Source organism: Camellia sinensis, chromosome 2, assembly GCF_055761805.1.
Source record: "Camellia sinensis isolate YWXY chromosome 2, ASM5576180v1, whole genome shotgun sequence".
Lineage (NCBI taxonomy): Eukaryota > Viridiplantae > Streptophyta > Magnoliopsida > Ericales > Theaceae > Camellia > Camellia sinensis.
The window spans coordinates 83,812,533-83,829,816 of NC_138962.1; the positions used below are offsets into that span (position 1 = coordinate 83,812,533).

At 36.0% G+C, this 17,284-nt stretch overlaps 1 protein-coding gene across 1 annotated transcript in view; it reads left to right on the top strand.

Moving 5' to 3' along the window:
- The first annotated feature begins 2,013 nt into the window (after positions 1–2,013).
- Positions 2,014–17,284, top strand: part of LOC114310720 (glycoside hydrolase family 2 protein) — a 28,145-nt gene continuing 12,874 nt past the window's right edge. The window contains exons 1-8 of the mRNA XM_028256806.2: positions 2,014–2,368; positions 3,655–3,793; positions 4,309–4,536; positions 8,634–8,692; positions 8,924–8,972; positions 9,407–9,637; positions 9,883–10,052; positions 10,137–10,341. Of these exons, the coding sequence (XP_028112607.2) occupies positions 2,220–2,368; positions 3,655–3,793; positions 4,309–4,536; positions 8,634–8,692; positions 8,924–8,972; positions 9,407–9,637; positions 9,883–10,052; positions 10,137–10,341 (1,230 nt within the window). The 5' untranslated portion in view covers positions 2,014–2,219. The remainder of the gene's footprint in view (positions 2,369–3,654; positions 3,794–4,308; positions 4,537–8,633; positions 8,693–8,923; positions 8,973–9,406; positions 9,638–9,882; positions 10,053–10,136; positions 10,342–17,284) is intronic.

Below are 17,284 nucleotides of genomic sequence, written 5' to 3' on the forward strand. Positions count from 1 at the left end.
ATTTTAAAAAATTAATATATTTGTGATGATTTTTTGATTTTTTTTTATAAAAACACATGCAAAAAATTAGAGTTAATGAAAATAAATAATTTTTTTTGACATTTTAATGACTTTAATTTTTAGACTAAAATTTTATGTTGCCAAAGGAGGAAGTTTCAACTTGTCTTCTTTTATGCTTTTTCTATTTACTTAAAATAGTTATTTCTTCAAATAAACAAATAATGCTGTGTAAATAGAATTTTTTTCCCAGAATATTCTAAAATTTTGAATTGGTTATACAATTTTTAGAAGATATATAAATGCTAACAAGTGCCTCCTATGTACTATTTAATATTAGTAAGCATGCAAAATTTTTCTTAAAAATATGTGAAAATGCTAAAAATACATTGATTTCAATAAAAATGTATTGGTTTTGTTTGAGAATAAGTTATTTTAGTAACTTTTTAACTTTTTGGCTTACATATGAGGTAAAAAAAACTAGTATGTTTAGGATAAATTTTTGACTTTTTACCAAAAAAAGTGTAAAAAGTAAAGAAATTAGGGAATGTTTGACTTTTTATATAATTTGTTGATTTATTGACTTTTTCAGTCACGATTTAACTTTTAAATTAAAATTGTCAAATGAAAGTAAAGCATCTTGTATTTTTTAATTTTTTTAATCTTTTATTTGTACATTAAAAACACTTGTTAACTAGACAATTTTTAAGAGGAAAGTAACACTAGCCTAAACTTTGAGAGTCTTTCTCTCTAAACTTTTCTTCCTCTAAGGTTTTGTTTGTATGCTGCAACCGGGGTAGGATAGGGGGTTCTGACGACCTGTGACATTCTCTTTCTTCCTTTTACCTCAATTTCTCTTTCGTTTCCTTATTTTTTCTATTCAAATAACTTGGAAACATTGTCTTTCCAACATTCTCTCTCCTTTTGTGAAGTGTTCTCTCTCCTCCACCTTTACTCTAGCCATGACCTTCATTGGATTCGCATTTTCTCTCTTTCTCCACCTTACTCTGGTGCCACCACTACGTCACCGCCTTTTGATCTTCCACCATCAACCTAATCTGTCGCCTTCCACATCTTTTCTGCCGGATCTACTGCCTTCCAAGAACCAGACTTGTTGCATTCCATCATCAAATCTGCTGCCATCATTGCTCAAGCATTTTGAATTTGAGGGTTTTTGTGTGTTTTTTTTTATAACGAAAAATAAAAAAATCTTTGTGGTGTGATTGTAGCTTACCTGCACAGATAGATGTAGTCTATATATTTATTTTAAACTATTTTATTGTCGAACTCTTATGATTGACTTCTGTTTTGCAGTATAAATTTTATGTCTTGGTATATATACATAACTTCTTCTTGGTGCTTCATTTGAAGATTTTTCATTTATTTTTCTGAATTATAATTTTTTCTTAATTTGGTGTAAGTTTCTTATTGATATCCGTTTGCCTAATCTTACTTTTAATAAAAATTACTTTTGATTGAGAAAAAAGAAAACAAGACAATTTTTAGAAAATAATTTTTAGAAAATTCATTTTTTTTCTTCGTATTTTAATGTTTTCAATGATTTTTTTAAATATTTTAAGTATTTTTTTTAATTTTTAAACACACCTAACACAAATACACTTTAAAAATATAATATTTGTAAAAAAAATCTTTAAAAAATATGCTAAATACCAAAAAATACAAATACAGTTTAAAAGTATAATATTTGTAAAAAAAATCTTTAAAAAATATGCTAAATACCAAAAAATGCAAAAATAATATGGATATTTAATATATTTGTCGTATTTTTGTATATTTATTAATTTTTAAAAATATTTTTTCACAAATATTTTATTATTTAGATACATCTAAATAAGATACATCTAAAAAAATAAAAAAACATTACTTAAAATTTAAAAAATATTCACTAAAAATCAAAATATATAAAAAATAAAAGAATTTAATTTTCAAAAATAAATCAATTTTTACCGAACCAAAAAATCCACAAAATGCGGATAGATAGATCCGCCGGGCTAAAAGGAGACAGAATTAATTAGTCTTACCTGTCATATGTAGATATGTTAATTCACACTAGTCTCCTCGTCTACTTCAAGGCAAACCATGAAGACTCTTGACTCAAGGAATTTATTTTAGAGAGAGAAACTCGTGTTAGACCTTTTCGTCTTTTTTCTCTTTTCTACACAGCTTTAGGGTTTTCCCGAGACCAAGCACAGTACACAACAATGGCGGAGATAGGCAATACCAAGCTCGATTCAGGGTGGCTAGCTGCGAGATCCACGGAGGTTGAACTCACCGGAGTTCAGCTCACCACCACTCACCCTCCCTCCTCCGCCCCCAATTCTCCTTGGATGGAGGCTGTTGTCCCCGGAACGTAATTTCCATTCCAAATTATTGAAATTGCTTCGTTTTGTTGCTTGTTTCTTGAATTTATCGTAGTCAAAATATTATTTTTTTTTGTGAATTGATCTTTGTGGAATTATGATTGCTCATCAATTACACTAGTTTAGTATATTTGGTGTTCAATAAGCAATTCAGTTTGATGATCGTTGGTTTTGTTTATGAATTTTTATGGAGGACATAAATAAGGTCTGTTTAGAAGCTTCAATTGAACAATTAGTTGAAGAGGAAGCATAAACAAAGGGAAAGACTATGTACACACCCGTCAAAGGCATAATTTCATACTATTTGAGTTATAACTAAAATAAAAAAAGAAAAGAAAAGTGATAACCAAACAGCATGTGAGTCATAACAATGATCTTATGAGTTATAATTAAAATAATGTCATAACTAAATAAGAAAATTGGCCATAACGAAAGAAGAAAATGACATAATTAGGACTGCATATGGTATACCCTTTCAAGGGGCGTGTATGGTAGAATTTTCCATAAGGAAAATTGTTTCTAGTAGTTGAAAATTACGCAAACCATCTCTCTTTATTTACAAAAAGTAGGTTCTTTGGAAATTTTGTATTTGAAAGGCTGAAAAAGGTATGATTTATGGCTGTTAAGAACTTTATTATGGATAGCAATTACAACGTGAATTGATAATTTTGTAACACCATTATAGTTATATATGCATTGAAATTATTGAGGATGCAAAACAGCTGGATGAGTTCTTAGGGTCTTGATTAATAAATTCAGCTGGATAAGTTTTTGTCATAATCTACTTACACTGTCATTCATAGTTGGCATTTTATATTTTCTTTTCTAAATATTCCAGTTTACTTTTCAAGTAAATAGAGATTGCAGGACAAAGGTGCACATTACGAGAATGACTTGACCCTTTGCTCTGTTCCAGGAAAATTGAGGGTAGCAAAAGAATGACATATTGAATATGTTAATTTGATTTTCGGGGAAAGGGAATACATCTTAAATAAGTCAAATATTATACTATGTCATTTGTGGAGGTTTGTTCTTTCAATGAATGAAAATATGAAATTCAAAATTGTCATTTTTCTTAGAATTTTCTTTTCTTGAGCAAATGAGAACATAAAGGTGAACATATAGTACTCTAGATTAAATAACAGAACTTTACTTGGTTTAACCTTCTGTTGATCTTTACCATATGTATCAAACAAAACAATAGCTATGTTCGCCTTTCCCTTTTCTTCTTTTCTTTTTTTCTTTTACTTAATTGGGCTGGTAATTTTATTGACAGTGTTTTGGCAACCCTTGTAAAAAACAAAGTCGTGTCAGATCCTTTCTACGGGTTGGAAAATGAGTCAATCATAGATATTGCTGATTCAGGGAGGGAGTACTACACATTTTGGTTCTTTACAACTTTCAAGTGTAAGCTGGTACGTTGTACTTGCACATTATACTGATGGGTTTTTGGTTCTAGCATGGAAACATTCTATAAATGCATGGCATGTATGAGTGTGTGCATTATTGATTATGTTTGAGCTTAAACCGCTTACTTAAAATATCATTGCAACAGCCCTAGTTTGATCAATGCTACAACAATTGCCTTTATTCTGAAAAGGAGATCCCTAGACGCCCTTTCAGATTTCAGGCCAACTAGTCTTTGTAACTTTAGTTGCAAGGTAATCACAAATGCATAATGTTAATCCTTCAATACTTAGCTTTAATATGCATATGAATGGATGCATGGTCTCCTATGAATATGTAATTTTCATCTTCTAGCTTGATTGCAATTTCGCTTAATGGGTTAGTGCTTAGTACTTAATAATACAATTGAGGTCAAGTTTCTCCAGTTTGCATGTCCATATTGACAGTTCCTGTTTGTCTTTCTTTTTAGCTGTTTTTTAATTTTTTGTTATATGTCTATTTAAATTTCCCAACCTTCTTTTAGTCAAGAAACCAGCATGTGGATCTGAATTTCCGGGCAATTAATTACTCTGCGGAGGTGTATTTGAATGGCCACAAAAAAGTCCTGCCAAAGGGGATGTTTCGAAGACATTCTCTTGATGTCACAGATATTCTGCATCCTGATGGTGAAAATTTGCTTGCCGTTCTAGTTCACCCTCCTGATCATCCTGGGAGGATTCCTCCTGAGGGGGGCCAAGGTGGTGACCATGAGGTATACTTCTATTCCCCTGAAACATAATGATGAATTACCATCTGTTATTCTCCAACTTTCATTGAATCTCACCTAGTGTGAGACTATGTGAGTATATGGTGACATTCAGAAAAACAATATTGAAAATGTGTAAAATTTAAAATGCTGAGGTAAGAAAAAATGAAATACAAGCTACATAGTTTAATTGATGACGTATGTTCTTATATTGTGGGAGGTATACTATGTTGACATTTAAAGGTTATATGGAAAGAAAAAAGCAAGTGATGTTTATGGTGCTGTTCGTCTAAAATTAGGGTGAATGCAAAGAAAGCTCGGTAGTGGTGAAGAAGTTTAGGTGATGCAGTGCATGCATAACAGATAATTATGTGGTAGCCCGAGAGCATCGGAAGGCCTAATATGGCCAGCTCATTGGACTGTTTTCACCTTCAAGCTCAGAAAATTCTCAAGACCCATCTCGAAAAGGTTTCAACAAAATCCAAAATTGATGACTGCCTCCCTAGACCCCACCATTTTTAGGCACTTTTATGTTTTAGGTAGTTTTATCATTTTTGGTAGACTTTATCTCGTCTTTGTTTAAGGCTATTGTTAAGCCTTTGATTTTTTTCAATTTAGGGTAATTTCTTATTTTCTCTTTTTAGCAATCCTAAGGCTTTTAGGATTTGGTTTTCTATATAAACAACTATTGTAATGACTTTCAGGCAAATTTGGTTGGATAATAATTCTTGAGCCGTTTTCAATTTTCCATGTTTTCAGTCAAATTTTTTCTTGGTATTGTACAGAATCAACAAGGCTTCGACACCCTTGTTTCTGGTGTTCTGTGACAGAATCAATAGGTTAGGGGAAGGGTTTCACTACTTAGTCCGTCGGTCTTATTTCCTACACGCTACTATGCATTAGCTGGTATCAGAGTTTGCAATCGTTCCTGCACCATGCCACCAAGAAGACCTATTGGTGCTTGGGAGTTGGGACTTAGGAGGCGTACAACCGTGATGGTGTTGCATGTTTAGCACAACAGGTTGAGGGATTAAAACATCAAGTTGTTGCGTTAGCCAACAAGCATGTTCCCTTAGTCGCTACTAGATTTTAGGGACATGCCACATAACTATACAAGATTGTTATACCAGCAACTCCAGAACTTACGCCAAGGATCGCAGATTGTCGATGATTACATTGCAGAATTTTATCAATTGGTGGCATGGATTGACCTTGCAGACGGGAACAATTTGGTGTCATGGAGTGACCTCGAGGAGACTAGAACAATTGGTGTCTCGATATATTGGTGGTATGTGGTCACAATTTCAGGACATGCTTAATCTGTTGATCCTTATTCTATTTTGGAGGTGCACTAGTGGGCACTACAATGGAAAAACAACTCAGTTGCAAACTTGAGGGAAACATAGGGTGCAATGTTAAAGCTTCTAATTGCTGGGAAACAAGTTCAACTATTTGGGGAATACAGCCTATTGTGGGAAAACTAGCAGGGATGCAGCCTAATAGAACAACTAATACGCATTTTGGATCACATTGCTTTAAGTGCAAGGAATTTAGACATAGGATAACTGATTACCAGAAGAGTGTTAGTATTGGGAAGGCCCTATTTGTAGATAATGTATTTGTAGGTAATGAAAGATTCACAAATTCACAAAGGATGACCTCAATGAATTCGAACAAGACTCTAATTTTGATGCTTTCATAGAAGTTGACTTTGGAGAAGATCTTTTGATCAGTGATCAAAAGTTGTTACCTGGCTACGTCCACTCCTTTCCTCCGTACTGGCGTTAATCCACTAATCAAATGGATTAGTGAAGAAACCTAAAACATTTACATCCACTTCTTCCAGGGTTTTCACTAAGACAACCCCCAATTCTCTACAACAAACATACACTAGGTTTAAGCTCACTCAAAACCATAACATCCACAACAAAAACCTAACACTTAACTAGATTTACAAAATCTAGAAAATGGGCTTCTTAGGGGGAACTGATACTCTTGGCCCCAATGTAGTCTGTATGTGAAACACGTGTGGTGTGCCTCATAATAGTGTATAAGCTACACTAGAGGGATGAGTATAATATAATACCTTCCACAAGCAAAGAACTCCGAGTCTCCCATGGAGCTAGCTATTCCAAGATTTATGTTGAAGGTATCAAGATGACACTTTCTATCTCGAGATGTGTATGAAGGTGTAAAAAAGTTGGTATAGCTCTAGGTGCCTTTCTTTCATTAGAAAACTCCAAATGGGAGTATTGGAGCATTTATAGCCGAGCCTCCAATGAATAGTTGACAACTAGTTTTAGCCTCTCTCTCATAAAAAAACTCTAAATGGGAGTATTGGAGAATTTATGGTCAAAACTTCAACTAGTTAACTATTTTTTGGAAGTTTCAAAGTGTGTCGACCATATGTTGTTGTCTAAGAAGTACAAACACTTCTAAAAGGTGGCGTCTCCATGTCAGACATTGGCACTTGTTGAATAAACATCAACACTCATCGTTGGGCATTTCCTGACATGTCTCTGACACTCATCCAAACGTCTCATTTTTAAAATTTTGTTTAGATCCTAACACGCTTCTAACATTTGGAGGACACACATGTCCTTCACTTAGACATGCGTGAAACTAATTATAAATTTTAACAAAATAACTTAGGATACAATGATAAAAGAAAAAAATTATAAATTTATAGGAATTAGTATTATGTTACATTTTTTTCCCCCTTATTTTTGAATAATATATTCAAATATATGACATATATAAAACTATTTAATTTGTGTATGTCCCTCATGTGTCATGTATAGCATTTTTTGAAATTTGCCGTGTCCGTGTTTTGTCGAGTGTCTATGCTTAGGTTGTTGTGGTTGACCATCTGCCTTGATCACATCCACTCAGTTGGTCAACCATGTTGTGGTATGCCCACATTGGGCTCCAAGTACTTTCCATTTGGTCGACCAAATCCATTAGGATGGTGGACGATTCTGTGGGACTTTCCTAGACTGCTCTCTAGACCTTTTTATGGTTGACCACACTCCTTAGCACATAAGCTTATTCAACTCCGTTTATCCTAACTTGATTTTTTCCTTGTCCATGGCCTTTTTCATGCAATGAAGCTCTTCCATGGCACTCTAATGTAGGACAACTTGCTGGATTTTTAAACAGAGGCTATTTAAGCGCCAAAACAGTGTGTAATTTAGGGTTTTAATGGTTAAATTGAAGGCTCGTAGTTAGGAGATGGGATTAGGGTTGATTTGGGGTGATTGAATATGGTTTTGGGACTGAAATTGGCACTTTTCGAGAGCTATGAATAGTAACTCAAGAATAGTAACTTGGGTATGTGCCCAAAGAAGAAGAAAGAGAAGAAGTAGAAGAGGAGAGAGAAAGAGGTGCTTCACCCTCGCAAGTGTTAGGCCAATCACACACAAACACAATTTCAAATTCTCATAATATCAACTTTTCATTGACTAATTAAAATTACACATATTTATAAGCTACAGACTCCTATTTCTATAACGACTATGACTCAAATTTGGAAACTAGGAATATTTGATAACTATTAGGATTCCAAATAAAATTCAAATAACATTACTTGACTCTCAAGACGACCCATCGACTATGTCCAGTAATTATTGAATTTTCCATAGTACCCCCAATTGGTAATACCTATTATAATAACATAAATCTGTGTAGTGACGTAATAAATTATAATAAATACAAATAAAGACTCAAAATTAATCCAAAATTTCAATCTTTGATGCCCTAAACATGTTTCATATGAAATTTCATATTTGCCCTTTTTCTTCTTTCTATGATCTTCATCACGCTCCTTTGACGCCGTTGGAGATCTCCCGTGACATTAAAGCTTCCAAGGTGATGTAGGCAGTCCAATGTGCTCTCTTCACAATAGCGGTCTAGGTTCTACCTAAGGTTGCACATACAAGTCATAAAATTGTCAACCTACCAGTACTAACACTACAGCTGGGGCACTCCAGAACACACAATTCTGCTGAAAACTAATGATACACTAATAGATTATTTATTTGTTTAGTTTTCCCCTTTTTTGAGTTTACAGACTATACTCTCATTTCATCTTGTGTTCATGTCAGATTGGCAAAGATGTTGCTGCTCAATATGTTGAAGGATGGGACTGGATGATTCCTATTAGGTAATTTATTGCCCTGATGTCATGTTGTCACCAGGTATCACAATTGTAAAGCATAGAGAAGATTAATTATTTTTAAATATGTCATCTAGTTGTCATTTTTTCTACAAAAGTGTGTCCCTGTGTATCTTATCGTGTGTTTTTTCCTTTTAGCAATCCATTTGTGAACACCATTTATAATTTGACTAAATGGAAGCATCACTTACTAGGGTAGCAATTTTTATATTGCCACAGGGATAGGAATACTGGCATCTGGGATGAGGTATCAATATCTGTTACTGGGGTGAGTTTATATTAAACTTTGAAATGCGTAATTTCTTTCGACTACCTTCTCCATGTGGTTGTTCTATCTCTTTATTGGCACTTGAAATTCTACACTTGTTAAACAAGCTAATCAGTTCAAGCTGTAACCTTGTTCAATATTAGAGCAACTGATAAACATCACATCAAGTATTGATGATTGTCATCTAGATATAAAAGCATGACCCTTCTGATTTTGGCCGTTTATAAATGTACATGCTTGAAGGAAGTGTATAATATTCCTTTTCCTCCTTGATGTTTTATATTTTTAATGGAATGTACTTTTTCTTGTGCTTGTTTTAAACAAAAACCATTAAGTAATCATCATTACTTCTAAGTCTACAATAACATTTGTTTTACAATAATTTGTAAGAAAATTTCAATTTTTTGATTTTACTGCATTATCATTTGGTGCAGCCTGTGAAAATAGTGGATCCCCACTTGGTTTCATCATTCTTTGACGATTACAAGAGGGTATATTTGCATACCACCACTGGGTTGGTAAATAGAAGTGCCTGGGTTGCTGACTGTTCTTTAAACATTCAAGTAACAACAGAACTTGAGGGGAGTATTTTCTTGGTAGAACATCTTCAGACAGAGCATGTGTCAATCCCTCCTGGAGCATCTGTTGAGTATACAATTCCTGAGGTCAGTGTCATATATGTTTCTGCTGATCTAAGCAGACAAAAATCTTGTTGTATTTCTATTAAGTAAATGAACAGTTCAGGAAAAATATATAGTGTTTTCTTGTTGTGGTTGTTGTAGTCACTTGCATATTTTGTCACATAACTGCTCCTCAGCACTTGACATGGGCATAGAACTATTTTGTGAATAACTAGTATAAATTCTACGTGCAATACCCCAGTTCAAATGTTAATGATATGTTTTCACAGCTGTTCTTCTACAAGCCCAATTTATGGTGGCCAAATGGCATGGGAAAGCAATCCCTCTACAATGTTGGAATTAGTATTGATGTAAAGGGATTTGGAGTGTCTGATTTGTGGAGCCATCATTTTGGTTTTCGCAAAATTGAGAGCCACATTGATAGTGCAACTGGTGGGAGGTAGAATTCATCTCTAAATTTATTATTCATTATTTCCAAGGTTCTATATGTTTCTTGTAACTTGTATTTTTTTCTACTTTGTAGATTGTTTAAGGTCAACGGACAGCCGGTTTTTATCCGTGGAGGTAATTGGATATTGTCAGATGGGTTACTGCGTCTTTCAAAGAAACGTTACAAGACAGACATCAAGTTTCACGCAGACATGAACTTCAACATGATACGCTGTTGGGGTGGTGGACTGGCTGAGAGACCAGAGTTCTATCATTACTGTGATATTTATGGTCTGCTGGTTAGCTCTCTTTCTCTGTGTCTTCGTGGGTGGTGTTAAAACATAAATGCTTAACAATATCCAAAACATATATGCTTAACAGGTGGGTGGGTTTTTTTTTTCTTCAATTTTTTCAGAGGGGTTTTTGGGGGGTTTGGGTTATGGGGAGAGGGCGATTAACTTGGTAACTCTACAACATCAAAGATAAAGTCGTGAAATTCATTGATGTCTTCCTTCATATTGTGGACATCTGAACTAATGAACTTCGCAGAATAATCTGTACATACCAACTTCAAGGTACGATTATGGACGGCCTAAAAAAATGATTTACGCAGAAACATTAATAATCTTTTCATCCATATAAATCTTTTTATTAAATGATGTTTTCTAAATTGTTTAATATAAAAATGAATATGGTAAATGTATTTATATAAAATGTACTAAGACCGTCAATATTCAGTTTCAGCTGCATTTTAATGATTGTGATAATTGAATCTAGTCCGGGGATGATAAAAATAAGAAGGGCCATTACCTAGTGTTATTTCCACCCAAGTGTGGTGCTTGATGGGCTGGATTGAATGTAGACCTAACCTTTTGGATTACTTGCACAAATAAAATCACCGCTAGACCCAAAAGTTTTAGCGATTAGAAAATGGGTCCAACTATATATATCAAGCTATCCATTGCATGTGGAGATGCGAATAGAGAAACATAATGCCAACAAGGAACAAATGCAAACGGAAAGACTTGAACACAAGATCTCATCCAACCTGAGTTATAGTACAATATTAATTCACCACTAGTCCCAAAATTTTAAGCTATTAGTGTTAAGTCACCATCTGTTCCAAAAGCTTATGCTATTAGGAAACGGGCTCAACAATGTATATGAAGTTATTCAACACCCGCCTTCACATGCAACCCCATGTTGCGCTTGGAGATGCAAATATCCATACATAGAGAGAAGAAAGAATGCAAATGGGGACCAAATGCAAACGGAGAGATTTGAACTCAAGACATCTCCAAACCTAAGTTCTGATACCATCTTAAGCCAACAATTGTCCCAAAAGCTTAAGCTGTTAGGAAACGAGCTCAATAATGTATATCAAGCTATTCAACAATTAGGAAATAGATTATGGGCCCAACAATTTATGTCAAGCTATCCAATAATTGCAACTAGCAATAGCCTGTTTTTAGGATGATAAAAATGATTTTGTCATAGAATATTGGCATGAAAGAGTTGCGTGAACATGATAAAATTGGAGTTATGGTACTAACATAGGTCATGTCATACAAAGAAGTAAATATACTAGCTGCTTGTTGCTTTTGGATGCCTTGGTAAGAATTTTGAGGTACTTAATATATACATACTGTTGTTCTTCATAGTTGCATTTCCAATGTATGAATATGATGTACTATGTGGAGGTTGAGAATCTTGAGCTATGAATCATTTTAAAATCTACAAATGAATAAGTATTCACACTTGAGGTAAGATATTTTTGTCTTGGAAGTACCTGAAAAGAGATGCAGTGATCATAGTTTTGGTAAAACAAGGGCAGAGATTAGACTGTCCTTGTAGATTCTTCGGCTGATATTGTGTTATTGAATGAACATTGTTGGCACATAAATTTTAAACTAAATTTATGTTTAAATTTCAAATACAGTCAATGACACACATAGAGCCTACGATAAGATTGTTGTAGGCAATCACTTCCCAAAATGATTAACTTGCTCCGTTGAAGGGTATAAATAAAACAACGTCGTATCTTAATGACGTTATTCAAGATGCTCAAATGACACGTGGAGCCTACGAAAGATGACACCTGTAGAGCCTGTAGCAAGGACACCACACAGGATGAAACCCCAAAGATCAATCCGGTTAATCAGATATATGATTAATCAGATAGCGCTATTATTCAAAATTTAAATGGCGCTATCATTCAATTTGAAATTCAAATATCATTCAATTTGAAATTTAAATTGAAGATGAAGCATTCCTATAACCTGATGGCCCTCCATAAATATGAGGACCATCACACAAGACGGGGGGAAGAAAATCATAAGTGAAAAGATCAGAGAGAGAGAGAGAGAGAGAGAGAAAGAAATTGAGAGCTAAACAAATCGTTAAGAGAAAGAAGAAGAGAAGCCTAGAGAATTCAAGAGCCTACGCTAATGGCGATGAATAGGTAAAGGGTTCCAAACCCAAACTGTATTTTGTATTCAAGGGTTCAAAACCCATAACAATCTCAATAAAATATTTCTTTTTTCTTTTAAATTGTCTTTTGTTGTTTATTTTGTTCTTCATTAATCGGAGGTTTCATTTGTATAAAATGTGTAATTAACGATCTGAAATACAGATCGGAAATAAGAACCTGCTATTCAAATAATCAACACTGTTTAGTCAAAAAACTAAATAGTGGACATTTGTAACATAAAATTTTGAAATGTGTTGAAACACTTCATGTTTTAAAATTTGTGTCTACAAATTCTGGCACGCCCAGTGGGACTTATTTCTCCTCCCATCTTTTGAAGAACAAAAAAATATATATATAGTTGAAACTTACTGACGTATTCTTTTGTTATAGAAATGCTGAAGCAACTGTCAAGCGACAAACCTACGCTCCAGTGGTTCTGAAATAACCAAGGGTAGAGATAGCACCCATCACCCAAGGGGCTCTGAATCGAATGCTCTTGGCTGTCCCAAAGGTAGAACTAGCGAAATCCTGGAAAGATGCACTTCTTTTCCCTATCACCCAAGGGGCTCCGGAGCAAAAGCTCTTGGTTGTCCTGAAGGTAACTGGTGTGACGAAGAAAGTCACACTTCTCCAGAAAATTGAAAGTTTGAAAAAGATTACCGAAGATTATGTGAAAGCGTCAAAGCAGTACGCAACCGTGAGGGCCACAGCCCGAACGAAGAGCTTTCTAATTCAGGCAAATGAGGCTAATCAGTTTGCAATTACAACTTTTGTTGCAGCTTCAACGGGGGCAACAAAAAATGTTATGGCCCAACTACTCAAAAGGTAGAAGACTCCATTAAAATGGTGGAGTTTGCCCAGAAGAAAGTCTCTGTTGAAAACATGGCCATCATTAGGGCCATTGGGAGGAGGGTGATGACCCAAACTCCTGTTGATGGAAAAAAGGCCCTTGTTGTTGAAAAAACAGTTTCGGCCTATGAACTGATAGTTCTGTTCAGAGCACAAAATTGGTCAAACCAAATCTCAGTCAATTCTCAGGAGCCAAAGGAACACTCGTTGGCTCGGCAGGGTTCGAATAAGGAACACCCGTTGGCCCGACAAGGTTTGAATAAGGAATACCTGTTGGCCCAACGGGATTTGAATCAACATCAATTGATCTGCTCTAAAAATGTAGGGATTGTTCATAAGGAATTTGCAGAAACGCAAACGGTTCCTTCTATGCCCCTATGGGCTCGACTTGATATGTCATCCGCTCCAGTTTCGAAAAGACAAAGGCGAAGAAGAAATAAGGCCTTAAAGAAACTGGAACTAAGAACAGTGGCAACAAATGTTATAGGAGTTATTGAAAGGGCTCTCTCGAAAGATGAACCCCAAAAACAAATTGAAAGTCCTGTCTTTGTTTGAAAATCCAAGGTGGAGGAGGGTAAGCAACCTTTGGGAAATATTTCTACTTTGGTTGAACTATCTATGGAAGGAATAAGAAAAGGGCCTGTAACAAGGTCCATAACCCGTCAGGCTCAAAACAAAGCATCGCAGTCAGATGCTTCAAATATGAGTAATGTTGTGGGGGTTGATAATCCTTTATACGAACAAGATGATTCTATCTCGTTTGTTTCAACGAATATTGGAAACAATGAATTGAAAGATATCAACAAAGTCGCAGTTATGATGACTGAGGTTGAGAAAGAAGGTGAAAATTCGCAAGTCCAACAAGACCAAGGCCTCAGGGAAAAAGTGGTGGCCCTACAGGAACAACTCGAGAGAAGAGAACGGGAAATGGCTGCTATGTTGGAGCAAATGCAACAGTTGCAGGCCCAAATGACAGGACCAGGAAGTGCACCCAAACAAATGACACAACCGGTTGTGGGGACATCCGTTGGCATACAAAGCACACTAGCCCTAGGGGGCAATAGTCCTTGTTACTCTAATCTAACGAGTAGTGGTATGAATCCAATGCTCATGGCCATGATTGATGATATGGTGAGGAGACAAGTAAAGAAAGTCAAAGAAAAAGATGATGAGAATTTTCGAATAATTAGAAAACCTTACCCAGCATGGGTAGATGCTGTTCCATTCCCTTCTGGTTTTTCCCAACCAGATTTCAAAATGTTTGATGGAACAGGAGATCCAAGACAACATGTGGCTCATTTTTTTTCAAGGTGCGGGCCAATAGCCCATAATGAGGCCCTGTGTCTGCAGCTATTTGTTCAGTCATTTGAAAGTTCTGCATTTACTTGGTATGCTAACCTTCCTGAGGGATCAATTCGAAATTGGGATTTCATGGTGAAGGAGTTCTTTAAACAGTTCTGCAACACACAAAGGCGAGTTGGAGTACCAGAACTGATTGAGACCAAGCAACGTGACAATGAGTCTGTTACAGATTTCATTGCAAGATGGCGAGCTTTGACATTTGCTTGTCCTCAGAAGTTTACGCAATTAGAGTTAATTCGGATGTGCCTTGACAACTTCCGACATGAGCTCTCCTCTTATGGCTCAAACTTTTGAAGGATTCAATGATCTATGCACTAAAGCTCATGATATGGAGCTGCATCTAGCTAAACGAAGAAGGCTTAGGACCGTTGAAAGGGTTGAGTCCTCGACTGCAGCTACAATCGAAACCAGAAAGAAGGGTCCCGTTGTAGTAGGGACTAAAAAGCCCAAAGAATTTAAAAAGGTGACTATGAAAGAGAGGTTGGAGAAGAAATATTCTTTCATGGATGATCTGGTCGAAGACCTATTTGAAGATCTGTTGGAGCAAAAGTTGATTGCTCTCCCTGAGGTGAAAAGACCACATGAGGTAGGAAAGACCAACGATTCAAAGTATTGCCCTTACCATCGTTTGATTAGCCATCCGATAAAAGAGTGCTTTGTTCTGAAAGATAAAATTCAGGAACTTTTGGATTCTAAGATTATCGAGCTCCCTCTTTAAGAGAAAGCATATGTTAACCCAATCCCTATCGACAATGATAATGAAGGTGAATGGGTTGTTTATCAGTCAAAAAGCATGAAGAAAAAACAAAATGCCACAGTGAAAGCTAGAAGTGTGGTTGATTCAACAACACAAGGGCCAAAAGTTTCCAAAAAGCAAAAAACAAAAGTTTCTAGGAAACAGAAAAAAGCCAAAGTAAGAGAAAAGGAAAGAAGAACCCAAAGAAGGAAAAATGGGAGAAATTGGTCCCTAATGAGCAGTTAGAGCAAGGTCCTCTTGTCCCAGTCACATTGGAGGAATTTCTACCTTCAAAATTTCAATCTGTGGAGTTGCAGACATACTTTGATAAAAGAAGGGAGGAAAAGTTTACTTTGGCCCCTTGCCTAACCATCATTGTTTTGAGTGATGACGAGGAAGATGAGGGTGAAGTTGGTTTATAAGTTAGAAAAGGAGATTGCGTTACATCTCCTATCTGCATACCTGACTCACCATAGTATACACCAACTTTTGCAGAATACACACCAGCCTCACCAGAAGAGTATACACCAGCTTCTCCAGAGTACACAACAGAAGCCTTTTCTCCATAATATTTGCCAATACCACCAATGTACTATCAAAGCACTCCAGAATATGTACGGGGAACAGAACAAGGAGACACCAGGTGTAGGTCCGACTCTGAGCTTGTGAAAAAGGCAAAAAAACGACTACACTTCAAGGATGATGAGGTGAATGGCAGGTGTATGTCGGATGATGAAGTATGGAAGCATTCAAGTAAACAAGCTAAGTCATCTCAAGTTGAGGATCCTAATGAAGATTGGGAACTTGACTTTTCTCCTGATGGTTCACCATACACATCCCCAGCTAGGACATACGATGGAGAAAGTGTATCAAGTGACCACTTTGACTTTCCTTGTAATGTCATGACTGTGGACGTAAATTTTGAAGAACGAGAAATACGTATCATTCGCAATCCAGGTGATGATGAGAAAGCAAAAATTGAAATTAGAAGGGAAGCGGAACATCAAGCAAAAGTAACAGTTTCTTTGAAAGATGAGGGTTTTGAAGCCCATCAAAATTTGATTATTGAAAGAAATCAAATTTCTGGACACCCTTTCCGTAATTGGGTTGAATGGGTTCAGTTCCCACGAGGATATGCAGTACCTCGTTTTCCTTTATATAACGGGACAGGTTGTCCAAGGCGCCATTTGGTTCGTTTCCTTGCACAATGTGGAAACACAGTAAAAAGTCAGGCGTTACTTCTACGGCAGTTCGTTCTTTCTTTGGAAGGATGGGCAGCAGATTGGTACTTCAGCCTGCCACCTAATTCAATCCCAGATTGGGACATTATGGCTGATCGATTCTATAGGACATTTTATAAACCATGGCCAATAGAAATTGAGATGTCAGAACATTTGGATGACGAAGGTACATCTTCTCAAACATATGATTTCATAGAAGACACAACTGAGGAGAAGATTGAAACTGCCCTTGATCTTCAAGAGATGGGCACTTATCGCCCAAGGGATTTGTTCCCTTTATTGGGTAGAGCAAACACCATTTCCTGAAGGATACGAGCTTCCAAATTTTGTCTTATATGAAGGGTATGGAGATCCTCAAAAACATATTAGGCGTTTTTTGAAACAGTGTGGGGAAACAGCTCAAAATCAAGCACTTTGCCTAAAACAATTCCCCCTTTCTTTGGAGGGGATCGCCTTTGACTGGTATTGCTCCCTCGATGGAGTTGTGGTGCCTAGTTGGGAGGCCATGAAGAATGGTTTTGAAGAATCTCAATGCTTTTATAGGCGTGACTCCCGGTACCTAAGAAATGGGAGAAGAATGTAGC